Source organism: Loxodonta africana, chromosome 19, assembly GCF_030014295.1.
Source record: "Loxodonta africana isolate mLoxAfr1 chromosome 19, mLoxAfr1.hap2, whole genome shotgun sequence".
NCBI classification, from domain to species: domain Eukaryota; kingdom Metazoa; phylum Chordata; class Mammalia; order Proboscidea; family Elephantidae; genus Loxodonta; species Loxodonta africana.
In genome coordinates this window covers 48,681,786-48,709,622 of record NC_087360.1, presented here as the reverse complement: position 1 = coordinate 48,709,622, position 27,837 = coordinate 48,681,786, and the positions used below count along the sequence as shown (strand labels likewise).

The window sequence follows — 27,837 nt, the reverse complement described above, 5'->3', positions numbered from 1 at the left end:
CTATGAAAATAAAACAGCACAGGTATACCAGAGAGCGTGATGGGGTGGGAGGGGTGATGCAGCTAGCATGGTCAGAGATCGCTTCTCTGATGAGTTTACATTTGGAAAGAAATCTGAGTAAAAGGGAATGATGCAAGCAGATCCAGGGTAAGAACATTCCAGGAAAGACTTAGTATAATTAAGGAGCCTAAGTCCTGATGGCGCAGTGGTTAAAGAGCTCGGCTGCTAACCAGAAAAAGGTCAGCAATTCAAATCCACCAGCTATTCCTTGGAAACCTAATGGGGGCAGTTCTGTCCTGTTGGGTCGCTGTGAGTCAGAGTCAACTGGACGACAACAGGTTTGGTTTTTTAAGAAGGGTCGGTGTGTGGCTGCAGCTGAAAGAGGGGAAGGACTAGGGAGGGAGTAAGAGAGAGTTGCTGGACCTGCCTTTAGGAGAACCATTGGAATGAGATATCCCTATCTTCAGGGAGCCTATGGTAGAGCACAGTGGCTAGGACAATGCATGAATTATTTCATGTTCGTGGGAGAATATGATATGTTTCATAAGAGATGCACAAAAGTGCTAAACAGGATTTCAGAAATAGAAGTGAGTACTTTCCATCAGAGAGGCCTGGAAAGGCCCCAAGGAACAACTTAAGACAGCCTCTTCACCCGTTAGAACTTACCACAAAAGATTGTAAGGACAAAGTGAATGAGTGCCTGGGAAGCTTTCCAAACAGGGCCTGGCACGTATTACGTGCTCAATATTAACGTTAGCAGTCATTTGAGTTTGGTCCTAAAAAATGGTTACCATTTCTGAATTCTGCCATTGGCTAAAGTTTATCACCTACTAAAAGGCTTTTAAATAAAGCTTCCACATAAAGAACCATTGGAAAAGAAATAGCTAGCTATTTAAAAAAAATGTAACTGTTAGTTTTATGAATACTCTTAATTAACAAGAGGATCAAGATTATCCAGATTTAAAGCCTCGTATTTTTTTTTTTTTTATATAACCTTATACAGGGAACATTTTGTTCCTGACATTGACTGGTGTTTGATCTGGTACCTCTGAAACGTCTTCGTTGTATTCATTTATCGGACCACCCTTTAAGGACCCACCATGAGCCAAGCATTGTGCTAAGGGCAGTGGGCAAGTACTCTGTGCCCCAGACCTGGAGGAGGTTACATTCTAGTAGGGGAAACAGATACACATAAAAGTCAAATTAAGTTGAATCTTCATTATGTAGGTGCCACCTAGGAAGGGGACTGAATATAAATCTGCTTATAACATCTGGATCCCATTTCATTTGGAAAATTTGTTTTGAAAGGAAATATCCAGATGTGCCATGTGACTGTGACCAGTTCATTCAAAGTCATTAGAGAGTGTCTGAATCATTTTGATCATGGCTCGCTTGCCCACTTACAAGTGGAAGGGTAGAGGCCCCTTGTGCTGGACCCTAGGAGAACCTAGGCAACAGAAGGCTCTCTAAGGCCAGTGTGATTTCTGGTAATATAATCTGGATGGTGCTGATCCCCAATCCTATACCTCTACCAGCATTACGTGAAAATGCTCAGGAAATAGATTAAAGCATTAGGGCTTGGCTTTGTTTGATTGACCTGTAAATTTTGACTTCCAAAACCCTGAATAAGGATTAATCTGCTGTTTAGAGAATATTCCCTGGTCGTTTAAAGGATAATTTCTTGATTCCAAGGCCCAGTTAATTCTTAGCAGGAGCTTTGTAGATTCCCCACAATGATTGTGGGTGGGCGAGTTTGTTTGAAAAGGTCCCTGACTCGGCTCTTGGTCTATGGCTGGGTGAGTGGCGGGATGTGTGGGTTGGAATGAAAGATGGAAAGTTAAACCTTGGGCTCAGTGGGAGTCTAATCAAGAGAGAAGTTTCCTGTGGATCAGGCCCAGACCCAAGAGGTGGGGGAGGTCTCTGTTTCCGGCCAGAAATGAAATAGCAATATGAACAGCCCAGGGTATGTTACGGTAACTTCCCTGGGGTATCTCTGGTGCTCACAGCTCTCCTCACGTAGATACGGTTGTTTGTTTCATACAAAAATTGGGAGGGCCTGAGAAAAAAAGCATGAATGTAGCAAAGCAGAGCTGATAATCTCTAGATTTTCTCTCCCCTTCTGGCTGGTAAAACTATTTGTAACTTTTCCTTTGTATTGTGCGTCAGTAGTGCTTCTTTTCTGAAGGCTTTCAAAATGTGAGAAACCAGAGAACTGGGAAATGGCTTTATTTTTACCCTTAATTTAGGGTCTTATGTGTACATTTTCCTCATGCTACATCAGGGCTTAATTAGAAATGTCTTTCAAGCAGCCTTCAGGGAGGAATAAACTTTCTTTGTCAATATCTCCCCACACTCAAGGAAAAGTATTAACACAAATTAAATGTGTATCCAGAATCACAATCCCTCTAATCTTGACATCATAAACATATTTGTTCTTGAAAATGACTGGAATGGAGCTGAAAATACTATGCTTCTTATTGTGGTCATTGTAACAAGACCTCTTTAGTACTTTCAGAAAGAGGGGAGAGGTTGATGCTTTAACAAGCCGGGTAGAAGATTCTGTTTTCTCTCCCACATAGCCTCCCTGCTTTTAGAAAACTAATGCTTCACTCATCCTGTGCTTGTTCCTCTTTTGGTTTTGACCTTGAGTGTTCCGCTCTTGCTCCCAGCATGTTTGCTGTACAGGAGAGTGTAGAAGGATGAGTTTGTGCCCTGATTCTGAGCCGGGAGATGTGGTCTGGGTCAAGTAATCTTGGGGTACAAGCAGGACATACTGTTTCTGAAAACCTCTGGTAAAGGGGAAGTGGCATTTTCATACCTGAACATAGGTTGTGTGTAACCCAGTAGTTCCTGATTTCAGTCTCACTTTTGTCTTCTCAGTGTTTGGGTACTGTCATGGATTCAATTGTATCCTCCTAAAATGTTTGTTAACTTGGCTAGGCCATGGTTCTCAGTATTGTGTGGTTGTCCACCATTTTGTGATCTCATGTGATTTTCCCTTGTGTTTAAATCCTACCTCTGTGATGTTAATGAGGCAGGATTAGAGGCAGTTATGTTAATCAATCTACAAGTTTAGGTTGTGTCTTAAGTGGATCTCTTTTGAGATATAAAAGAGAGAAGGGAGCAGAGAGACAGGGGACCTCATTACTACCAAGCAAGAAAAGCCAGGAGCGCATGTCCTTTGGACCTGGTGTCCCTGCACTGAAAAGCTCTTAGACCGGGGGAAGATTGATGACAAAGACCTTCCGCTAGAGCCCACAGAGAGAGAGAGAGACAGTGTTCCCCTGGAGCTGGCGCCCTGAATTCGGACTTCTAGCCTCATAGACTGTGAGAGAATAAATTTCTCTTTGTTAAAGCCATCCACTTGTGGTATTTCTGTTATAGCAGCACTAGATAACTAAGACAGGAACATACTCGCTAGGTTCTGTCACCCGCCAGCCCCCTGCCCTCGACTCCCTGATGTGGCTGGTCTTGGGCCACTTTGCTAAGTTGGTTCACTGTTCTCTTACAGCCTGCCTTAAATTTTAGTGTATACTTCCTTATTTATCATGTGGAAGTAGAGTCATATCATTTCAGTGGACATTGGTTGGTTGTTCACCTTCTACAACCCATGCACTTTGTAAATGTGAGGGGAACCTAGATGAACAAGACATTGGGTTGTGACATGTGGGAGAGGCCACGCATGTCACAGGCACCTTGCTGAAGTAATGATAGCACAGAGGACCAGAATGGGATGTTTCAAACCAATGCTTCTACCTTAACTTTGTTTTGGTTTGCTTCTTAAAATAGGCTTTATTCTTTAGAGCGGCTTTTTAGGTTTACAGAAAAATCACACAGAGTGTACAGGGAGTTCCATATACAGGCCTGTTCCTGCACACCGTTTCTGCTGTTATTAACGTCTTGCATCTGTATAGCACATTTTGTTGAGCCAATATTGATATAGTGTTATTAACTAAAGCCCGTAGTTAACTTTAGTGCTCACTCTGTGTCATACAGCCCTAAGCATTTTGGCAAGTGCATAATCCACGCATCCAGTGTTACTGCACAGCCCTTAAAAATGCCCAGCGCTCCCCCATTCATCCCTCCCTCCTCCCCTCTAACCCCTGTCCCTGCTTCGTTTTTATTCCCTATTACCCACTGCTGTCAAATTGATTCCCACTCTATAAGGACAGAGTAGAACTGCCGCATAGGGTTTCCAAGGCTGTAAATCTTTACAAACGCAGACTGCCCCATCTTTCTCCTGCACAGTGGCTGGTGGGTTTGAACCGCTGACCCTTTGGTTAGCAGGCAAGCGCTTAACCACTGCACCAGCAGGGCTTCTGTTATCCTCCATGGCCAACTGCACAACAGTAAGCTAGTGACTAGAATAAAAGGCTTCATATAATTCTAGCTGGACACATTCCACTCATGCATCTGCAGACTATTTTTTAGAGGTGGTGTCACGATCTGTGAATGGGGGTGTGGGAAAATGTGCTGGTCACTGAGCTGGGGAAACCCTGCACTCAGAGAAGGAGTTGTCTTCTCCACCGCTGGACGTGGTCCTCTAGACCAGGGGATGCCTGAACAATGGCATGACTTGACTCTTTGTGTCTGTTTGAAAAGCATGGGGGAATTGGGAGGCCAGTTTGATTGTAGGTTTAAAATGTGGATAAGCTAGAGTAACACTGCTATCAATGTATTCTGTGGGAACAGAGCACCTTTGGGGAAAACAGAGTCGCTGTGTGTGGGGTGGGAGGTGGGAAAGTTTCTTTTCTCCTGGGTCCTGGATCAGTACAGGTTGAGGAGAGGGAGGTACAGCATGCGGGTATTATGCCTTTCATGTGGCGGAGACCAAACTAAGGCCAGAGGGGACTGTATTCCCTCTAACTGGTGGAGATAGTACCTGGATTTTGACTCCCATAGTACTCTGGGTTCAGATTCTCCAGGAAAAGTATTTTCTAATTTCATACCAAGACAGAACAAGCATGTCTTCAGTGGGAGAAGGTGTCTGGGGTTATTAGCACAAATAAGTGTGCAACTCACTTGCCCTGTTTTCACTCCAACACCTCACCCTTGTCCCAGGGGCCCCTGAGCCTGGAACATCTGTCATTCTGTTTTTACAGAGGATACACTTCCTGTCTGATGTAGGGGTAGAGAAGGGTTTGTATCTGGCAGTGTGGAGGTGGTAGGGAGGCCATTCATGTATATCCCGTCTCTCAAAGCTCCCTATTTCTTGACACGTTATATCTAAACTTGACAACCTGCCTCTCTCAATAGCCCATAATTGGGGTCAATCTACCTATCTGAGTTTATTTCTAAAATATCTACTACTAGGTATTTAGCTTCTTTACTGTTTTTCCCAATTACTGCTAAACTTTATGCTTAAATCCTCTTATGCATTTTTATTTCCCAAAGAATATTTCTAGTAAGTGGAATTACTAGATCAAAGAGTAAGGATATTTTAAAAACTTTATAGCTACATTTTGTCAAGTGTTAAATTTCAGTTCCACTTCTAATCATCGCCACCGTATCCATCACTACCCACCCTTACCACATCAGTACCATCGGCTGAGTGCTTACAGGTACTGTGCTAAGCACTTTTCATTCTCATTGCATTTAATCCTCACAACAATCAGTACAAAAGGCAGTTGTTACCCAGTTTGCAGAGGAGTAAACAGAGGCTTGCCCAGAGTCCCAGTGCTAGTTGGTGATGGAGCTAGGGTTCCAATCTGGATCCACATGACTGCATAGCTAAGCTGATCCCATTGGCACAGGAACCACAGTGAAGAAATGTGCTCCAGGTCTTACCCTCTCTTCTGTTCTCATCTGTCCAAGCTAGCAGGGATGTTGGCTTTCACTAGGGGATCTTTTCAAGTTTCGGAGGCCACTGTGTTTTCTCTGGAGGATAAATTTGGAGTTGGTTTTCTTGCTTTCTTCACACTGGTCCACTCTGCACTGAATCAAATAAGAAGAATCTCTCAAGCTTTGGCATGTGCATATGCATTGGTCTGAATTCTAGGTTTTCTTTTTACAATATTCCAATATTATTTCAAGGGGGACCTGAAAAGCAGATCATCCCCTGTGGGCCTCTTCGTTCTCACTTATGAGTAGTTCCCAAATCCCATTCTTAAAATAAATGAAGATGTAACTCAGTAAGTCATATCATGCTTACTGCTGGGATGGGCGGATGTGATCTCTCTTTGTAGGAGGAGACAGATGGTCTGAATCTTCCCCTGACTCAGATAACCCTTTATTTTCTCAAATATGAATAAAAGAATGATACTTCTTGTTTCTAGCTATTTTACAGCAGTTTCATGAGAATGAGAAAAAGGATCTCTGTGAGTTCATTTTGCTGTCTAATCAGATAGGATGAAGACCAGGAATCATAATTATCACCACGTTAACACACTGAGATAGAACTCATTAGAGATCATTCCTTTCTTTGTAATCTCCTCTTGTTCCCCTGACCCTCAGTAGAGGCTCTTAGCGAACCTTGGGAAGCTCTTATCTTTAGCAAGCACATAACCCAAATCAACCAAAGAGGACTTTTATAAAGGCTGTGAGCTGTCAATATTTCCCTTGCTAAAAGTAGACTTCCCATCTTCAGTCGGGAATGAAGTGTTTGAAGAGACTTGTCAAAAGATGTCTTCCCCCTCACACCATACACAAAAACTAAATCAAAATGGATCAAAGACCTAAACATAAAACCTAAAAGGATGAAGATCATGGAAGACAAAATAGGGACAACACTAGGGGCTCTAATATACAGCATAAATAGAATACAAGCCGTTACTAACAATGTACAGACAACAGAAGATAAACTAGATAACTGGGAGCTCCTAAAAGTTAAACACTTACGCTTATCAAAAGACTTCACCAAAAGAATAAAAAGAGAACCTACAGACTGGGAAAAAAATTTTGGCTATGATATGTCTGACAAGGTCTAATCTCTAAAATCCATAGAATACTTCAACACCTGAATAACAAAAAAACAAATAATCCAATTAAAAAAATGGGCAAAGGATATGAACAGACACTTCACCAAAGAAGATGTTCAGGCACCTAACAGACACATGAGAAAATGCTCGAGATCATTAACCATTAGAGAAATGGAAATTAAAACTGCAGTGAGATACCATCTCACCCCAACAAGGCTGGCGCGAATCAAAAAACAAAACAAAACAAAACAACAAATGTTGGAGAGGTTGTGTGGAGGCTGGAACTCTTATGCACTGCTAATAGAAATGTAAAATGGTACAACCACTATGGAAAAGGATGCAGCGTCTCCTTAAAAAGCTAGAAATAGAAATACGTATGATTCGGCAAACCCACTCCTAGGAATATATCCTAGAGAAATAAGAGTCATCAAATGAATAGACATGCACACCCATGTTCATTGCAGCATTATTCACAATAGCAAAAAGATGGAAACAACCTAAGTGCCCATCAACACTTGGATGGATAAACAAATTATGGCTCATGTACATAATGGAATACTACACAGTGATAAAGAACAGGGATGAATCTGCGAAACATCTCACAGCATGGAGAATCTGAAGCACATTATGCTGAGTGAAATTAATCAATCACAAAAGGACAAATATTGTATGAGACCACTATTATAAAAACCCAAGAAAAGGTCTACATAGAGAAAGAAACAATTTTTGTTGGTTATAAAGGAGGGAAAGGGTAGGGAGGGGAAAACACTAACTAGATAGTGGTAGACAAATGTTAACTTTAGTGAAGGGAAAGACAACACACAATATGGGAGAAATTAGCACAACTTGAACAAGGCAAAGCCATAGAAGCTTCCTCGACATACCCAAACACCTTGAGGGACTGAGTTACTGGGACCGAGGGCCGAGGACCATTGTCTCAGGGAACATCTAGGTCAATTGGCATAACATAGTTCTAAAGAAAATGTTCTACATCCTACTTTGGTGAGTTACATCTAGGGTCTTAAAAGCTCGTGGACAGCTATCTAAAATACATCTATTGGTCCTATCCCGTCCGGAGCAATGGAGAATGAAGAAAACAAAAGACAAAAGAAAAATATTAGTCCAAAAGACTAATGGATCACATGAACCACAGCCTACACAAGCCTGATCCCAGAAAAACTAGGTGGTGCCCAGCTACCACCAACTGCACTGACAGGGATCACAACCAAGTGTTCCGAACAGAGCGATAGAAAAATGAAGAACAAAATTCAGATTCACAAAAAAAGACCCAGACTTACTGGCCTGACAGAGACTGGAGGAACCCCTGAGACTATGGCCCCTGGACACCTTGCTGACTCAGAACTGAAGCTACTCGTGAAGTCTGCTTTTCAACCAAAGATTAGACAGGTCTGTGAACCAAACAATAACGTACATGAGGAATGTGCTTCTTAGTTCAGTCAAGTATACAAGACCAAATGGGCAATACCTGCTGAAAAGCAAAAAAGAGAAGGCAGGAAGAGACAGGAAATCTGGACAAGTAGACACGGGGAACCCAGGTGTAAAGGGAAAGGAGGAGAGCGCTGACACATTGCAGGGATTGCAGCCAATGTCAGAAAACAATTTGTGTATAAATTTTTGAATGAGAAACTAATTTGTGCTGTAAACGTTCACCTACAACACAACAAAATTAAAAGTGCTTACCCAGAAAAGAAAAAGATATCTTCCACCCTTGGTGCCACCAGTAGCTGCCTGCCCAGGAAATGGCACACTGTGTAGCCCTATTCAGAGATTCCCTTTCACTCAGACCTGAGTACTGCTTCTACAGGCTCCTGCTCTGGGGCCTTTGTCCCAGTCAGCTAAGGGTTTCCATTTGAAAACCCTGAACTGAGTAGCTAATCAGTTCTTGCTCGGGCCCACCGGATTGCTTGTTCGGCTCAGTGCCTTGCCAACCGTGGCCCAGGATTTGGAATGTGCATTCTGGGTTTTTGTTCCCTAAACAGGGTGTGCTGGAATTTTTGATTGAAAGAATGAATAATTGAAGGACTTTTAAAATATCAAAAACATAAGCATAAAAAATGAAACAGGAATGAAGATATTGTTAAGAGAAGTAACTTTTATTAAAAAAAAAAAGATGTTATGAATGCACATTTACAAATTAGGGTGGAGCCCTGGTGGCACAGTGGTTAAAGCTTGGCTGCTAACCAAAAGGCCAGCAGTTCAAATCTACCAGCCTCTTCTTGGAAACCCTATGAGGCAGTTCTACTCTGTCCTGTAGGGTCACTATGAGTCGGAGTCGACTTAATGGCAGTGGGTATGGTAGGCCCTTTTTGGTGGATGGTTATTCAAATCTGTGAAAATCCTCCAAGAATTAACTTTCTGGTAAATGGACTCTCCTGATCATCATTATCTAAATGCCTTAAACAAGTCGTGGAGTAGTTTCCAATTTATGACAACCCCACGTGCTTCAGAGTAGAGCCATGCTCCGTAAGGTTTTCGGTGGCAGTGACCTTTCAAAAGTAGATCACCAGGCCTTTCTTCTGAGTTTCGAGGCATCTCTGAGTGGATCCGAACCTCCAACCTTTCGGTTAGCAAGCAAGTACGTTAAGTGTTTGCACTACCCAGGGACTCCCCCCAGCGCCTTACCCAGCATTATTTTATACAGCATTTATCACCAGCTTTCTCTATTTGCTTCATTGCTGTATCTCCTGCAGCTAAAACAAGGCTAGTTTGCACTCAGTTAATACTTGTTGATTGAATCACTGAGGCTTGCTTTTTTTTTTTTTACCTTTAACATTTTTTTTATGCTTCCCAAATTTATATACTATCTTCTAGTTCTCGAAGTTCTTTATAGTATCTTTATATTAACAAGTGTCACCTTTTCAGCCCATGACACAGATTATGTTCTGTAAGAAAAAGAACAGAGAAGTATGTCACTCTGCCTCTCATTTCTTTGCATTTAAGAAGATACAAGTGACGTAAGAACAAATCTATATTCGGCTAGGAGAGGAAAACCTTAAAGGAGCTAGATTGAGAGAAGGTGGGAAGGAGCTTGCCGGAGTCAACTAGAGGCTTCTGTCTGTACGGAGAGACACAGCTTTATCTTTTTTTTCTGTAATTCATTAGATATGAAGACATTCAGAAAAGTAAGTGTTTTGTAACTAATCAAATAAATAGAGGTGTATAAAGAAAAAGTTGCTGTCTTCACTGGCCCCCCCACCTTCACCCTGGGCCACCTTCTCAGGTGGCAGATGTCGAGAAGGTAGTCTGTGTCATTCACACCTGTCTCACAGCTCGTACAAGCCAAACGTATGTATAGGCTGCTTTTTGCTTCCTGTTTGCTTTGAAAGAAAAAGAAGACTCATAGTACATATATTACTCAGCAACTTGCTTACTTTCTTTTTATTTTTAATCCATTTACCACGTATCATGGGTATCTTTTCAGGTCAGTGAATATAGATAGATCTGACTGACTTTCTTTTTAAAAGATGACTGTGTGTAACCTGTTGCTGTCAAGTTGATTTCAACTCATAGTGACCCTATAGGACAGGGTAGAACTGCCTCGTAGGGTTTCCAAGGCTGTAAATCTTTACAGAAGCAGACTGCCACATCTTTCTACCATGGAGCACTGGTGGGTTAGAACTGCTGACCCTTCAGTTCGCAGCCGAGTGCTTTAACCACTGCACCACTTATGCACGGGGTGTGTAAATACCCAACAGAATTGCATACGTATGCAAACTGAAAGACATGTAAGAATGTCATAGAAACATTACCCATAATAGCCCAAAATTGAAAACAACTCATATGTCTACCAGTGGCAACATGGATAAATTGTGAATTCATAAAACGGAATACTATATAGCAATGAATATGAGCATACTACTACTAAATGTAACAACAGGGATGAATCTCACAAATACATTGTTGAGTGACAGAAGCCAGACACTGAAGAGTACATATATATGATTGGTTCAGGTTACGTAAAGGTTCAAAACAGGCAAGGGGAATCTGTGGTGTCAAGATATTGGTTATATTTGAGAAATATAACCAATGTATTTGAGAAAATTGGAGGGCTACAAATGGGGCTTCTGGAGTACACCTGTTGTTTATTTCCTGACCTGAGTGATAGTTACATGTATATGTTTATTGTTAATAATTCCCCAGGCTGTGTACCTATGATTGTGTGTCTGTTAAATAAAAATGTTTATTTTAAAATGTAATGCATATTGTTTAAAAACTCTCGTCAATAATATTAACAGGTCTTGGGAGTGCCTTCCAGCGTTAGGCATTGTCATATTTTTAAATATTTGCAAATGTAACAGAAAAAATTTGTGATCGTTATTTGATAATTTAGACTTTTATTAGTGAGAATGAATATTTTCATCATTTATTGGACGTTTACATTTCTTCTGCAATTAGCTTGTTTGGGTTCTTTGCTTATTTTTTCCTGGGGCAAAAACTTTCCTTTTTCTTCATGATTTATAGAAATAACTAATATTTAGTCATGTTTATCTGCTTTTGTCATATATAATTTTTTTTGCCTGCTTATGGTTCATTTTCCACATATGGCCTTTTCTTCATGTTGTTGTTATGTGCCATCAAGTCAATTCCGACTCCTAGCGACCATTTAGGAGTTTTAATTTTTATCTGACCAAACCAGGAATTTTTTTATTCGTGTAGCTTGATCACTGTGCTGAAACGGTCTTTTCTTTTTCTGAGGTTATCAACGTATTGTTCCCTGTTTTTCTTTTAGTATTTTTGTTTTTTAAAAAATATTAAATCCCTAATCTATATAAAATTAATTTTTACATGCAATATATTCTTTCTCTACCAGTAAAGTGATTGTTTTGACAACATTTATTGAATAAATTATTCTCCATTTAATTTGAATCACCAACTTTATCATTTAGCACCTTCCTATAGTTTTTTTTTTTTTATAGTTAAGTTTATTTCTGTTGTTTTTTATTCTGTCTAGCTGATCTGGCTATTCTGGTTGATCACCTTGATTTCATTACTGAGACTTCAGGGTAAATTTTTGAATGTGTTGAGTCAAGTCCTTCTTTGTTAGTTGTACATCTTCAAAATATTAATTGTTTTCACACATTTATTCTTCCAGGTGAACTTCATTGTCACTTATGTATCACGCTTTTTAAAAACCCATTGGGATTTTAGTTGGAATTTAAGTTAGTATTTCAGTGGACCTTGGGTTAATTCAAGTTTTGCTATTACAAACACTGTGTATGCCATGAACATTCTTGCATATTTTTCCTGGTGCTTGTACAAGAGTTTCTCTGGAACACTGGTTTGCAGACTACTTCACCTGCATTCCATGAGAAGAAATACACTTTACATTCTTATCCGGCAATTTCAAATTTCTTGTTGCAAGTGTAGAGAAATAAAATGAATTTTTATATATTGGTCTTGGATCCTGAAACCTCCCTAAAGTCACTTAATAGGTCTAGTAACTCTTTTGTAAATTCTTTAGGATTTTCTACCTAGACAGTCATGCCATTTGCGAATATACAGTTTTACTTCATCCTTTCTAATTGGTAAGCATTTTGTTTCTTTTTCTTACCTTATTATACTAGTTGGAACCACCAGTAAAATGTGGAGTACATGTTGTGAGAGCAGACATTCTTGTCTTGTTCCTGATATAGTAGAGAACTGATAAGAGCAGGCATCCTTGTCTTGTTCCTAAATATTTCACAGTTCAATGTGATGTTCCCATTGTCATCAAGTTAATTCCGACTCATATCGACCCTACAGGACAGAGTAAAACTGCCCCTCTTTGGGTTTCCAAACCTGTAAATCTTTTTTTTTTTTTTAAATTGTACTTTAGATGAAAGTTTACAGAACAAACTAGCTTCTCATTAAACAGTTAATATACATATTGTTTTATGACATTGGTTAACAACCCCACAACGTGTCAACACTTTCCTAGAAGGAGGAAAGTGTGTATGTAATATGGTGGTTGTACAACGTCCAAATCACATAACGTTCCATCTCCCAGAATGCATCACGGATGTTATGCAATGCATGACTGTGAGCCTTTCTTCTTGCCTTGCTGCTCCTCCCAGCTCTGTATAACCTTACGGGACCACAGATGTCTGTGCAGTCGGATATTGACCGAACAGACATTGTACAGCACACATGTCTATGTTTTCAGTTGTAGGTATATTGTGAATGTTCCTTATTATTAGGTTGAGGAAGTTCCCTTCTCATCCTGGTCTGCTCACAGTTTTTATCATGAATGCATATTGAATTTTGTCAAATGCCTTTTCCTCACCTATTGAGATGATAGGTTTAATATAGTGCATTATGTTGATTTTTGAATAATCATTGGGCTTTTTAGAGATGTGCTGTTTGGTTTCCAAATATTTTGAGCTTTTCTAAATATCTTTCTGTTACTGATTTTAAATTCTATCGTAGTCAAAGAAAGTACTTCGTATTATTTGAATCCTTTTTCTTTTTAGTAATATTTTATTGTGTTTTAGGTGAAAGTTCACACAGCAAATTTGGTTTCCATTTAACAATTTTTACATAAATTGTTCGATGCCATTGGTTATAATTTTCACAATGTGTCAGCATTCTCATTATTGCCATTTTTTTTCTTCTGTTTCCATTGATCTAGCTTCCCTTACCCTCCTTGCCTTCTCATCTTTGCTTTTGGGTAAATGTTGACCATTTGGTCTCACATAGTTGAATATTTAAGGGAATGCATTGCTCATGGGTGATATTGTTTACTTTATAAGCCAGTCTATTATTTGGTTGAAAGATGACCTCCAGAAGTAGCTTCAGTTCCAAGTTCAAAGAGTATCTTGGGGCGATAGTCTCAGGGATTCCTCCAGTCTCTATCGGTCCAGTAGGTTTGGCTTTTTTTAGGAGTTTGAATTTTGTTCTGTATTTTCTCCCATTCTATCCTGAACCTTCTACTGTATCCCTGGTTGGAACTGTCTTTAGTGGTAGCTGGGCACCATTTAGTTCTTCTAGTCTCAGGTTAGAAGAGGGTGTGGTTGGTGTGGGCTATTTAGTCCTGTGGACTAGTTTCTTCTTTGAGCCTTTGGTTTCCTTCATTCTCTTTTGCTCCGTAGGAGTAGAGACCAACAGTTGTATCTTAGATGGCTGCTCACAAGCCTTAAGGACTCCAGATGCTACTCACCAAACTAAGATGTGGAACATTATTTTTATGAACTATGTTACACCATTCTGGCCACGCTTCTTCCAAAACAGATTTGTTTGTTCTTTTGGCAGTCCATGGTATATTCAGTATTCTTCACCAACACCACAATTCAAAGGCGTCAACTCTTCTTCAGTCTTCGTTATTCACTGTCCAGCTTTCACATGCATATGATGTGATTGAAAATACCGTGGCTTGGGTCAGGCACACCTTAGTCTTCAGGGTGACATCTTTGCTCTTCAACACTTTGAAGAGGTCCTTTGCAGCAGGTTTGCCCGATGCAGTGCGTCTTGATTTCTTGACTGCTGCTTCCATGGCTGTTGATTGTGGATCCAAGTAAAATGAAATCCTTGACAACTTCAGACTTTTCTCCGTTTATCGTGATGTTGCTCATTGGTCCAGTTTTGAGGATTTTTGTTTTTTTTTATGTTGAGGTGTAATCCATACTGAAGCCTGTGGTCTTTGATTGTCTTTAGTAAGTGCCTTCAAGTCCTCTTCCCTTTCAACAAGCAAGGTTGTGTCATCTGCATAACGCAGGTTGTTAATGAGTCTTCCTCCAATCCTGATGCCCTGTTCTTCTTCATATGGTCCAGCTTCTCGTATTGTTTGTTCAGCATACAGATTGAATAGGTATGGTGAAAGAATATAACCCTAATGCACACTTTTCCTGACTTTAAGTCAATCAGTATGCCCTTGTTCTGTCGGAACAACTGCCTCTTGATCTATGTAAAGGTTCCTCATGAGCACAATTAAGTGTTCTGGAATTCACCATCCTTTGCAATGTTATCCATAATTTGTTATGATCCACACAGTCAAATGCCTTTGCTTAGTCAGTAGAACACAGGTAAACATCCTTCTGGTATTCTCTGCTTTCAGCCAAGATCCATCCGACATCAACAATGATGCGGCCAGAATGCTCCTTAGAGGCAAGGATGGCGAGACTGTGTCTTACATACTTTGGACTTGTTGTCAGGAGGGATCAGTCCCTGAAGAAGGACATCATGCTTGTCAGAGTACAGGGTCAGCAGAAAAGAGGAGGGCCCTCAACAAGGTGGATTGACACAGTGGCTGCAACAATGAGCTCAAGCATAACAACGATTGTAAGGATGGCTCAGGACCAGGACCGGGCAGTGTTTCGTTCTGTTGTGCATAGGGTCGGTATGAGTCGGAACCAACTCGACGGCTCCTAAAAACAACATTACATCAGTTGACTAAGTTGTCCTCCATGATGAATTCTTTTTCTCTGACCTTATTTATGTAATTTCTGGGTCTTTTTTTATTGATTCATTTTTTTCTCCTAACTATGGGTTTTGTTTTCCTTCTTTGCATGCCTGATAATTTTGGATCGGATGTCAGATATTGTAAATTTTACCTTGTTGGGTGTTTGAGCCTTGTTCTTGTTTTGGAGTGCAGTTATTAGGAAACTGTTTTATCATTTTGAGGTTTGTATTTAAGTTGTGTCAGGCTGGACCAGCACAGCCTTTAGTCTAAAGCAATTTCCGCTGCACTACTGAGGCCATACTCTTCTGATTACTTAGCCCAGTGCTCCATGTTCTATGAGGTTTTTCCACTCTAGCTGTGGAGAATGTGGATCCTTCCCACCGCTGTGTGAGGGTGAGGAATTGTTCCTGCTCTTATTTTCTGGTGGTTCTTTCTTGGGCCTCAGGAATTTTCCTCATATGTATCTGTATGTGCTCACCAGCCCTCAGCTGAAGCCTCTCTCTCTCTCTCTGTCACTCTGTCTCTCTCTTGCCCTCAGCTCTCTGATTCCCTGCCCTAGGCATTCTAGCCACCTTGCCCTACCCGAAAGAATTCTCAACTCTTCCCTCATCTCAGTCAGGGTGACTACTGGGCTTTGAGTTCCTCCACTCCGCCTTGTGGCCGGGAAGCTCTTTCTAAGCAGTAAGCTGTAGAGCCGTGATAGACTTACCATGTTTGCCTTTCTTCCCTCAGGCATCACTGTCCTATATTGCCTGTTGTCAGTGTTTGAAATCATTGTGTTCTACATTTTGCTCAGTTTTCAGTTGCTTAAGACAGGACAGTTGATCTAGTCTCTGATATTCTACTCTGGCCACAAATGGAAGTGAAATATGTAGTTTTTAGAAAGAAAAATATTTAAAAATATTAATATTCATAAATATTAAAAAGTTCACATTGATATGTCTAATTCACATAGATTATCCCAAAGTTTTTACTTAACATTTTTTCATTTTGTTTGTCTTTCTTCTCACTTATCTTGAAAAACCTTGGTTCCAAAGATATTGCCATTAATTACTTATTTTATGTTTCTTCTCATCTTATTTATACAACAGCCGTAATAGGCAGGTAAAATATTGGTTCACAGAATATCACTTTATAAAAAAATTAAATCACTTGCTCATGAGTCTAGGATGGTGGTTTGTGGCAAAGCTGGGGAAAGTATCTTCAGTGGCCTGATTTTTCAAGTAAGTAACTTCCTTTCTTCCTCCCTCCTTCCATTCCTCCGTCTGTCCCTCCTTCCCTTCACAAATGTATATATGCACATATGTATATTATATATATGCAATGGAGCCCTGGTGGCTTAAGAGCTTGGCTGCTAACCAAAAGGTTGGCAGTTCGAATCCACCAGCCAGCCACTCCTTGGGAACCATATGGTGCAGTTCTACTCTGTCCTTATAGGGTCGCTATGTGTCTGAATCGACTCCGTGGCAACGGGCTATGCAAGTGTTCATATGCACGCGCGCGTATGTATGTGTATGTATAGATACATATATCCTAGGCTTCTTTATCATCATTTATGAAACAAGGAGATTGAACCAAATAATTTCCCAGAGCTCATCAATTTCTGGCTTTTCCCCCAGCTACTTTCTGCCTTTCCTCCTGGCCACACATACATAATGTTTTCTCACTGTGCTTTCAGTAGACTGTGACTCTTCACAGTAGAATGTGAAGTATGGTATAACAGTGAAGAAGCTTAGATTCAGTTCTAAGATGCCTCTGAATGGGTCCATAGTTTAAGAACACTTGGTCAGGGTTTGCCCTCTGACAGGCTTTAGGCTAGAAACCCTGCCGGGAAGGAAGTCCAGGTCAAGGGCTACTGCCTTCTCAGGTTGATGTTTTTAAATTAATTGGTTTTGCAGCCTGGTTGGGGATCATTCCTTTTCTTGTTGAAACGAGTTTATCTCGGATTCACGTATGTATGGTGAAAACCATTTTTGTTGTGTGCCGTGAGTCGATTCCCATAGCGGCTTTATAGGACAGAATAAGGTTTCCTAGGTTGTAATCTTTATGGGAGCAGATTGACAGGTCTTTTCTCCTGCAGAGTCACTGGTTGGTTCGAACCGCCGACTTTTTGGTTAACAGTTGAGAGCTTAACCATTGTGCCACCAGAATTCTTTATGGAGGAAATAGTCACTGACATTTCTGACTATTATTCTAAAGGGCCTTTCTAGATCCTGCAGTCATCTCTGGCTTTTATCCTTAGGTTCTGTATTCCTCAATTTCTGTCCATAGTTTGGATGCACTAAATGTGACAGAATCTTAACATCTGACAATTTTTGTCTTAGATCTGTTTACTTTTTGCTTAATAAGAATGTATACCAAGGAGAACCTGATAATGATACCCTTATTTGATTTGGGGGAAGATATTCTGCACTTGTTAATAAGTTAGTCTTTTTTCCTTCATTATTAAAACCCTGCCTTTGTTTTCCTCGGCTTTTTTCTCTTTTACTTTATCTATTTTTATTAACAACAGATCATTTGGGGAAAAAAGGAAACTAATAGAGCTCTAGATGTAAATAACACCAGAATGTGTGGCATTAATATTATATCCAGATTGGAGCACTGTAGAGAGTACACGATTGAGGGCATCGTCTTGGTGTTCTGAATAACACCACCTGGTTCCTTGGTTAAAAGGGAGCCCCGGTGGCACGGTGGTTACGTGCTTGGCTGCTGTCTGAAAGGTTGGTGGTTCAAACCCACTAGCTGCTCCGTGAGAGAAAGATGGGACAGTCTGCTGCCTTAAAAGAATACAAACTTGGAAACCCTATGAGACAGTTCTACTCTATCCTATAGGATCACTGAGTTTGAATTGACTAAATAGCAGTGGGTTTGGTTTCCTTGGGTAAACCACTGTAGAAACACTTGGAAAGGGCAGCAAGGAAATAGTTAAAATACTAAAATGTTCCGTTACCCTAGTGCTGTTTTTTAGGGGAGACCAGGAAAAAACAAAAAAACAACCCCTTGCCATCAAGTTGATTTTAACTCATAGTGACCCTGTAGTAGAGTAGAACTGCCGAGTAGGGTTTCCAAGGAGTGGCTGCTGCATTCGAACTGCCGACTGTTTGGTTAGCAGCCAAATGCTTGATCACTGCACCACCAGGTGAGAGCTGTATTTAATTGCTTGTGATAAAATGGCTTTGCTGTCTTTAAGGATGCCTGGGGTTCATTGTTCAACAGCTTTTACCTTGGATAGATTGTCCAGACTAACTTGTTCTGTTACCTCTACGATCCTTTCTGGTTCACACTTTTCGTGAAATGACTCCCACTGGCTTATTAGCGTGAGTGGTTATGTCTGTCTTTGAGGATGTAGGTGCCACCGTTCTCAAAGTGGGAAGCTGGACAGTGTAAGAAAGGGGGATGGGGAAAGAGGAAGGTGACAGCTACTTGTTCAGTGTCTACTAGGTGTTAGTCATAGTCCTGGGCTCTGCATGAGTCTCCTTTTTGGGCTTCACAGAATTGTATGAAGAATGTACTGTTGTTGCCTCCAGTAGATGGAGAAGTTGTGGGAAAAAAACTCTTCAGGTTTGTAGAACATAGACTTTGTGTGCTGTAATTTTGAATTGTCTTGTTTCAGCTTTCCGCCTTTAAACGTTTCCTGTAAATTTAATTTAATATTAATTTAAATGAGATGGCTTATCATTTGATACCAGTGAGCCAATCCATACACCATACTTGAGTCTCTGTCTGAAAACTCTCTCTCCATTTAAAGATATTCATCTATTTATCCACATATGTATATATATAATATAACCCTTAAAATAGGAATTTCTAAATGATAATAAGTCAGCCATTAAATCTTCTGTTTTCCTAAACAGTCTAGAAGACGAGCTTTAAGACTCCTGTAAGAGTCTGCTCTTGGGGAATACTTTTGGTGAGTGGTATAAACTGATGTCCTAGTCTGATCACCCCTGGCCTGGATAGATCTGAGGGTCAGCATAATGGTCATCTCAATGCAAAAAGACTAGTTTGGATCCTAGTTGTAATTATCAACCTAAAACCATTTTTTTTTTCAAACTTCTTGGTGTAATTCCTGCATCGAATCTATCTATGTCGAATGTAATTTCTGATCCTTATTACCAGTTGCTGCTGAGTCAGTTCTGACTCATGGCGACCCCGTGTGTGTCAGAGTAGAAGTGTGCTCCATAGTATTTTCAGTGGCTGAGATTTTCTCTCTGGGTGGTTTTCAATGGCTGGTTTTATGGAAGTGGATTGCCAGACTTTTCTTCTGAGGCAACTCATAGTATAATGTAATTAAAGAGCAGAAAGTCCACTTGCCTTTCCAGGATACCATTGCATTAAAACAAGGGTGAAGATCAAAGATGAAATGACCTCATTAGTTTTTATAATACTTAAGGTTGAAACTAGGCATATCAAGACAATAATGAAAAAGAATATGTTTGATCATCCTTTTAACATTCAGAGCAGTGTGCAACTCAAATTCAGACCTTGTTCTGTTTGTTATTAGATCTTCTGTAATTTCTATCAAATTTAATGTTTTAGTTATTCTTCTGGAGTTATAATTTGAGGATTCATGAAAGACCTAATTTACTAGAAAAATCGATTACTAGTAACCCTCACTCAGACTTTTCATCGTCAAAACTGATTCTCATTTTGGAGCTAATAAATCAGTTCTCTTGGATTCTTATCACATAATCCCAGGACTTCAGATTTCTTTTTGTTCTTCTCTATTTTTCTTTTAAAAGAAAAAGCCAAATCAAGAATTTGGTGAAATGCAGACCATTGTGCATTCTGTAGACAAACTATCTTGTTTACTTGGCTCTGAAAAATGACATTTTCCTGATATAAACAGTAAACTGCTTAGGGAAGAATTCCAGCAATTTGTCTTTCCCAGCCTTGCACGTAGCAGCCAGCTAGGCAGTTTATATACAGTGACTCCCCGTTCTTGTTTGATTTCCTCAGACAAAACAAGAGATTGTGGTGGTGCCTACTAGTTCAAAACAGCACATCTTGTTCCCCTTGTTTCTTATCATTCCCTTTTAAATCAGAGGATGTCAGAGCCAAGGGGACCTTTAGATCCAGTCCCTGTTTTATAAATGAGAAACTGAGGCCCAGATTAACCCCTTCAAGGTTATTGCAATTTTAAGTGGTAAAGCTGAGACTACCCTGTCACACATGAGGTCACTATGATTTGGGGGTCACCATGAGTTGGGGGCCTACTCAAGGCAGCTAACAACAACCACAAAGCTGAGACTTGAATTCAGTTTTGTTTTAACCCTAAGGTTTTTTCTTTCATTCCCCTTTATCTTTCTCTATTTCAAGGATTCACATTCTAGCGAGAAAAAATGGTCCATGAAGTACATTAGTGTGCCTATTCTCTAAATAGCACCAGACTAACAGACAAAGTGATCACCGGTCATTGATTTGTATGATAAAGCTTGTTTTTGTAGCTGGATTCTCATTTAATGAGAAAAACCTAAGGCCAGACAATATAGTCAGACTCTTGTGCTCTTTTTTTTTTTTTCTAGGCTGTTCCAGGTGAAGGACTTTCCCACTCGGAAGCATACCTTTGCTATCATGGAACGGTCTGGTAAAATGTGATGAGCGGGCCATCACAAGACCAAGCTTTAGTAACAGTTCTGCTGCTTGTAAGCTAGGTTACCTTGGGCCAACTGTTTAACCCTTCTGAGCCTCAGTTTCTTCATTAAAGAACGTAGTGCATGTCATCCATTCCATAGGATTACTATGGTAAAGTGCTCAGTTGATGGTTCGAACCCAGCAGGTAAAGTGCTCGGTTGATGGTTCGAACCCAACAGTGGCTCTGCAGGAGAAAAGACCTGGTGATCTGTTCCTGTAAAGATTACAGCCTCGGAAACTCTTTGGGACAGCTCTACTTTGTCCTGTGGGGTTGCTGTGAGTCAGATTGGAATTGACTTGAGGGCACTCAACAACAACTATGGTATATTGTATATGAAAGTAAACGTGAGGTATATTAGGGTGGGCTGGGAAGAACATCATTCTGTAGTAGAGTTGGAATAAATAGATGGCAGCAGTAAGTGATTTGAAACCTTGCTGGTACTTCTGCCTAAATACAGAAAGCAGATTGTACAGACATCTTCTAAGCAATGACTTTTCATTCTAGTGAAAGGCAATGCATGCTTGCCAAGTGAATTGCAAGGCAGATTCTCTCTTGTGTGGTAAGCAGAAAGTGGCAGGGGATGTGATTTCGATATTCTTTTCTTTTCTGGGGGAAGAGGGAGGAGAAGGAGTGATAATTTGAGGAGAGTTTAATAAAGGAATTGTTTGCCAAGGTGTGGGCAGGCGATAGGGAAACCACAGAGGTTAGTGCAGTGCCTGGGTTTAATTACAGTGTTGTTAATTGCCGTTGAGTCGGTTTAGACTGACGGCAACCCCAGGTACAACAGAATAAAACATTACCTAGTCCTACACTGTCTTCACTATTGTTGGCGTGCTCAAATTCATTGTTGCAGACACTGTGAATTTTGAGTGCCTTCCAACCTAGGAGGTTCATCTTCCAGCATTGTATTGGACAGTGTTCTATTGTGATGCACAGGGTTTTCATTGACTAATTTTTGGAAGTAGACCTCTAGACCTTTCTTCCTAGTCTGTCTTAGTCTGTAAGCTCTGCTGAACCCTGTCCACCGTGGGTGACCTTGCTCGTATTTGAAATACCGGTGGCATAGCTTCCAGCAAAGGAGCCCTGGTGATGTAATGGTTAAGCACTCAGCTGCTAGCCAAAAGGTCAGAAGTTTGAACCTACTAGCTGCTATGCAGGAGAAAAGACCTAGCGATCTGCTCCCATAAAGATTACAGCCTAGGAACCCTGTGGGGGCAGTTCTACTCTGCCATATAGGGTTGCTATGAGTTGGAATCGACTCGATGGCACACAACAATAGCTTCCAGCATCATAGCATTACGTGCAAGCCAACACAGTAAAACAAACTGACAGGTGGTGGTCAGTAACAGCGGGGTCTCATTATCCCTCCTAGACCAGAAGGGGCCAGGGAAGGAGGGTTAAGGGAATTGAGAGAAAAGTTTGATATCCCTTTCCTGAGTGGTAGGAAGCCCCAAGGCAGGTGCATCTCTTCTGAGGAAAGCAGAACAAGTTATCTTTAAGTTTTTAGAAGAAGTGGAGATTCGTGGGTTTTGTAGAAGAAATAAAATATTCTTTTTAAATTAAAGTCATTATTATGCCTGAGTACCTTTTTTGAGTCCAGTCCAGCACCTTACGATGTGAAAGATGTAAAGGTACTGTGTAGCAGGGTCCTCATTTGTGAGTTTACCCTCTAATTGGTGTCAGGTAATAACACAAGATTATTTGTGATTAAATACCCAACTTGTGTTGAAAGGCAAAATTTTGTGGGAAGTCAGAGTAAAAAATAGACCATATGGAGTAACAGGTATTCAGAGACCATTTGTTGAATTGTGGAATTTGGATTGTTATAAAGAACGAGAAAGGCTATCATTCCAGATAAACCATGAATTGAGCACACTACATAAGGAGGATATAAGACTGGGGCAGAGGATAGAATATGGTGGATATTGGAAGCAAAGGCAGATAATTAGACTGGGACAATTTTTGGAACTCTTTGTCCGTTAGGAATTTTAAGGAAATATTGTGGATCTTTATAGTGCATGCATGGGTGTGTGTGTGTGTGTGTGTGTGTGTATGTGTGGTGTGTTCACAAAAGTGCTTGGTAGATGTTTATGCTTGGAACTACTGGTGCTAGGTGTTGCCTTTGAAAGCCTCTGCTTACTGCCCTGATGACTGGGAACCAGGAAGTGATGAAGCTTGGTCATTACACCAACACATTGTGACACAGTGACCTCATCACTTCCTGTTTCCATCTGAGAGGGGGCCCAGTGGAAGGAGCCAGCTCAGAGAAAAATAGTGAATAGGGGCTAGGGGGAGTTAAGGTCTAAACATTTTCTATAGAAAAGCAGCCACATACGTAATGGGCAAAACATTTGAGTAAAGTAGCAGTAAGATGAAGGAGTTGGACCTTCTGGAATAGCAGCTGTGGCCCAATGACCCGTGAACAGGTGTAGGAATTGGGAACTAACTCCTACTCCTGAATTCTTTGCTATGTCTTTTAACCTACTTCATCCCCTAAAAGTTTTTTTTTTTTTTTTTTCCTCACAAGCCAACCGTTGTGCTGAATTCATAGTCTAGTCCAAAAGCCCAATAGTAAGTAAATTCCAATATAATTTGTCCAGGCTTCTGTGCCAAGACTGCAGAAGAATGCTATTTGGATGACTTCCTTCAAAAAGAGAGGTCACTTGAAAGAGATATGGTTGGAGTTGTGTTTCTTCCCAGTCACTTATGGATCGACTGTGACCGAGTAAAAAGCCTTCTGCCAAGCTGCAGGTGTAGGATGCATTGCAGGCAAGGAAGAGCCATGTGTGCCCAGACCAACAACCACAGACTCCCTTCTTCCCTAACTATGAGTAGGATTTTTGCAGCGACCCCTGTGGGATATGGCAGAAGGATCGACTGACTGTCTTCAGGCACTTACCAGGCCTGCAGAGATGGGGAACATCATGGACTCCTGGGTTCCTCAGTTAAATGGCTGGAGCTGAATCTCCAAGGTAGTTCTTTTTTTCCTGGAAGGATACAAATTACTCCTCAGGAGAGTGAGGGCAAGAAATAAATCTACTTTAAAAAAATAAAAGAAAGCCAGTTTTGTTGGAAATATAGTTTACTTAACATAAAATTCATCCATTTGAAGTGTACAGTTCAGTGATTTTTGGTAAAATTTCAGAGTTGTGTAACCATCACCACACCCAGCTTTAGAAAGTTTCCATTTCCCCCGAAAGATCCCTAATTTGTGGTCAGTCACCATGCCCACCCCCAGGCCCAGGCGACCGTTATTGTGTTCTGTCTCTAGATTTGCTTTTTCTGACATGTCATATAAATGGGATCATACAATATGCAGTGTTTTGTATCTCGGTTCTTTCATTTAGAATAGTGTTTTTGAGGTTCATCCATGTGGTGACATGTTTCTATACTTCATTCTTTTTTACGGCTCCTTATATCCATTGTGTGGATGTACTATATTTTGCTTATCCATTCATTAGTTGATGGATCGTGTACATTTTGGGGCTGTTATGAATAACGCTGCTATCTTAGTTTCTCATGGGCGCTGTAGTAAATTACCACAGACTTGGTGGCTTAAAACAACAGTTTATCCTCTCACAGTTCTGGAGGCCAGAAGTCCAAAATCAAGGTGTTGGCAGGGCCACACTCCCTTCAGAGGCTTTAGGAAAAATTTCATTCCTTGCCTTTTCCAGCTTCGGGTGGTTGCTGACGCTCCTTGGCTTGAAGTCACATTACTTCAGCCTGCCTCCGTCTTCGTGTTGCCTTCTTTTCTGTGTCTCTCAAAACTCTCACTGCCTCTCTTATATGGATAATATGATTATGTTTCGGGCCCACCTGGATAATCCTGGATAAGCTCTTCCTCTCAGATCCTAACTTAATCATATCTTTAATATTTACAGGTTGTAGAGAATTGACAGAGATAGAGGGCCATTTTTTGGCCTGCTGAAGCTGCTATGAAGATTCACTTAAAGTCTTATATGTGTACATATGTTTTCATTTCTCTTGGGGAGATAGCTAGGGAGTACAATTGCTGGGTCATATAGTGAATTTAAGGAGCCCTAATGGCACTTTAATGGCACAGTGGTCAAGTACCTGGCTGCTAAATGGAAAGGTCAGGGGTTTGAACCTATACGAGTAGCTCCTCAGGAGAAAAGTCCAGGCGATCTATTCCTGTAAAGATTCTAAAACCAAAAACCGAGCCCATTGCCATTGTGTTGATTCCAACTCATAGAATCCTATAGCACAGGGTAGAACTGTCATCTTTACAGAAGCCGACTGCCACACCTTTCTCCTGCAAAGAGGCTGGTGGGTTCCAACCGCAGACCTTTTGGTTAGCCTTGGCGAGCTTAACTCCACTGCTCCACCAGGACCCCTTCCTGTAAAGAATACAGGCTAGGAAATGCTATGGGGCAGTTCTACTCTGTCATAAAGGGTCGCTTTGAGTCGCAGTAGATTTGATGCCACACAACAACATGGTAAATTTATGTTTAAATTTTAGAAACTGCCAAACTGTGTTCTGACATGACTGTACCATTTTCCCTTGCAACCGGCAATGTGTGAGGTTTCCAGTTTCTCCATATTCTTGGCAATTATCTGTCTTTTTTATTATAACTGTTCCAGTGGGCATGAAGTGGTATGTCATTTTGGTTTTAATTTACATTGGAAAACCCTCGACTAGATGAATTGACACAGTGGCTACAACAGTGGGCTCAAACTTAACAATGATTGTGAGGATGGCACAGGACCTGGCAGTGTTTCGTTCTGTTGTACATGGGTCATTATGAGTTGGAACTGACTTGATGGTACCTAACAACAACAAGGGTCGCTATGAGTCGGAATCGACTCGATGGCAATGTGCTAATGGCTAAAAATGTTGGACATTATTTTATGTGCTTATTAGCCATTTATATATGTTCTTTGATAAAATATCTATTCAACACTCTTGTTAATTTTTAACTGGGTTATTTGTCTTCTTACTGTTGTGTTGTAAGAGTTAGTTCATTGTTTTTGACAAACTTGCCCCATCATTGCCTATCCTAAGGACTGTGGTGATTGAGGTCATCTTATTCAGGAAGGGGTAGTGAGTATTGAGGCAACCCATTTTCCCAGGGTGCTTAGAACTGGGGCAAGGCTGCCATCCTGCATTGTGCTCTGTGCTAGTCTGTTATAAGGCAGTAGATCAGACTCATGTATGGCCTTTCGGCTACCAATTACTGTGTCAGGGAAGCAGGTCCATCGTTCTCCCTATGCCCCGGAAATCATAAGCTCAATGATATTGTAGGTTGGCTGTTATTTGATGAACAAGGGGACCAACAGAACCCCAAGTATATTCTCACTCTAGGCTGTTGTTTCCTCTCATAATGCTTATCACAATTTTCATTAAGTAGCTATTTCTGTGGTTACGTATTTAATGTCTTTCTTCCCCCACTAGATTGTTAGGTTCTTTGAGAGCAGGGATCGTATCATGTCTGTGTGTTTTGTTATTCTGTTGGTAGTGTCTAACACAGTGTGGGGCGCATAGTAGGCAACTAATCAATATTTGTTGAGTGGAGGAATGACTGTGACAGACCAGTAATTGGGGCCCAGGAGGATGCTCTCTGCTTTACAATGGGTGATTCACAGGAAATCACTACATAGAGGGTTATTGGTTGAATGAGTAGTTCATTAACCACTGAACGTGCTATTTAATGACATGTATTTTAACTGCCACTGATTTCCCCCCTTTTATTTCTCATTTCCAGCGATCTATAATTATAATGCCTCTCAAGATGTGGAGCTCTCCTTGCAGATTGGCGACACAGTTCATATTCTGGAGATGTATGAGGGTAAGTCTGGATGATGGCCTCCTGCCAGACTGGGGGAAAGAATCAAACAGTGGAAGTTACTCATTAATAAAGCTCTTAGAGCAAACATCAACATGCTTTACTTCCTGAAGTGCTGCTAGTAAAAACCCAGGAAGTACTTAGGTTATCCAATTTCATACTGCGAGTGATTTCAAAATAGCCAGCTGAACACATGAGTGCAGACATGCCCAGACACCAGAGTAGAGGTATGCGAATATGTGAAGGACATTGTTGTGCCCCAGCCACGGGATGTAGAGTGATCAAATGCAGTGTTGGTTCTGGGAGATGCTTGGAGCATTAGGCTTGCAGAGATCTATGGAGGCACTGCTGATTAAGTGCCTCTTTCTACTTACTGAGCACTAAACGTTGCCAGGTTGGTGGGCAGAATGAGCGAGCTGACTTTCTGGTGTTGCTGAGATTCTTCAGATAATTAGGTCAGGGCTACAGCAGGTCCAGAAAGCCTGCTAGTGTATTTCTCCAGCTAGACTCGGGTAGGGAGGTAGTTCCAGTTAACCTGTCGGTTGGTACTCAGGACTCTTGGTTTTTCTGAATAGCACAGGTCGTGCCTGTCTCTTATCTTACCCCCAGGATTCTAGCTGCAGTTCAGGTTCTCTAAATCCTCCAGGTATCCACATTTCTGATCCAAACCCCCGGAGCACAACTAATGAGCATCCAGGCCACTGACTTTTTGTCAGTGGCCATTCCACATGTGTCAGAGAGAACTGTGCTCCATAGAGTTTTCTTTTTAATTTTATTGTGCTTTAGGTGAAAGTTTACAGCTTAAGTTAGTTTCTCATTCAAAATTTCATACACATAAATTGTTTTGTGGCATTGGTTGCAAATGCCGCAATGTGACAGCACTCACCCGCTTCTCCATCCCAGGATTCCCGTGTACATTCGTCCAGTTTTCCTGTCCCTTCCTGCCTTCTCATCTTGCTTTTGGGCAGGAGTTGCCTGTTTTGTCTCATATATTTGATTGAACTAAGAAGCATGTTCCTCCTGTGTGTTACTGTTTGATTTCTAGGCCTGTCTAATCTTTGTCTGAAAAGTAGACTTACGTATGGC

At 40.9% G+C, this 27,837-nt stretch overlaps 1 protein-coding gene across 5 annotated transcripts in view; it reads left to right on the top strand.

Moving 5' to 3' along the window:
* The window catches only part of DOCK5 (dedicator of cytokinesis 5), a 233,671-nt gene that overhangs the window by 22,959 nt on the left and 182,875 nt on the right, over window positions 1-27,837 (top strand). For 2 of the 5 annotated variants that reach the window (XM_064272667.1, XM_010592365.3), the window contains exon 2: window positions 26,671-26,754. In XM_064272667.1, coding sequence (XP_064128737.1) covers window positions 26,686-26,754 — 69 coding nt within the window. In that variant the 5' untranslated portion in view covers window positions 26,671-26,685. Of the gene's footprint in view, window positions 1-16,655; window positions 18,874-23,945; window positions 26,207-26,670; window positions 26,755-27,837 lie in introns of those variants that run through there. The other 3 variants (XM_023550999.2, XM_064272666.1, XM_064272669.1) reach the window with 3 other exon arrangements.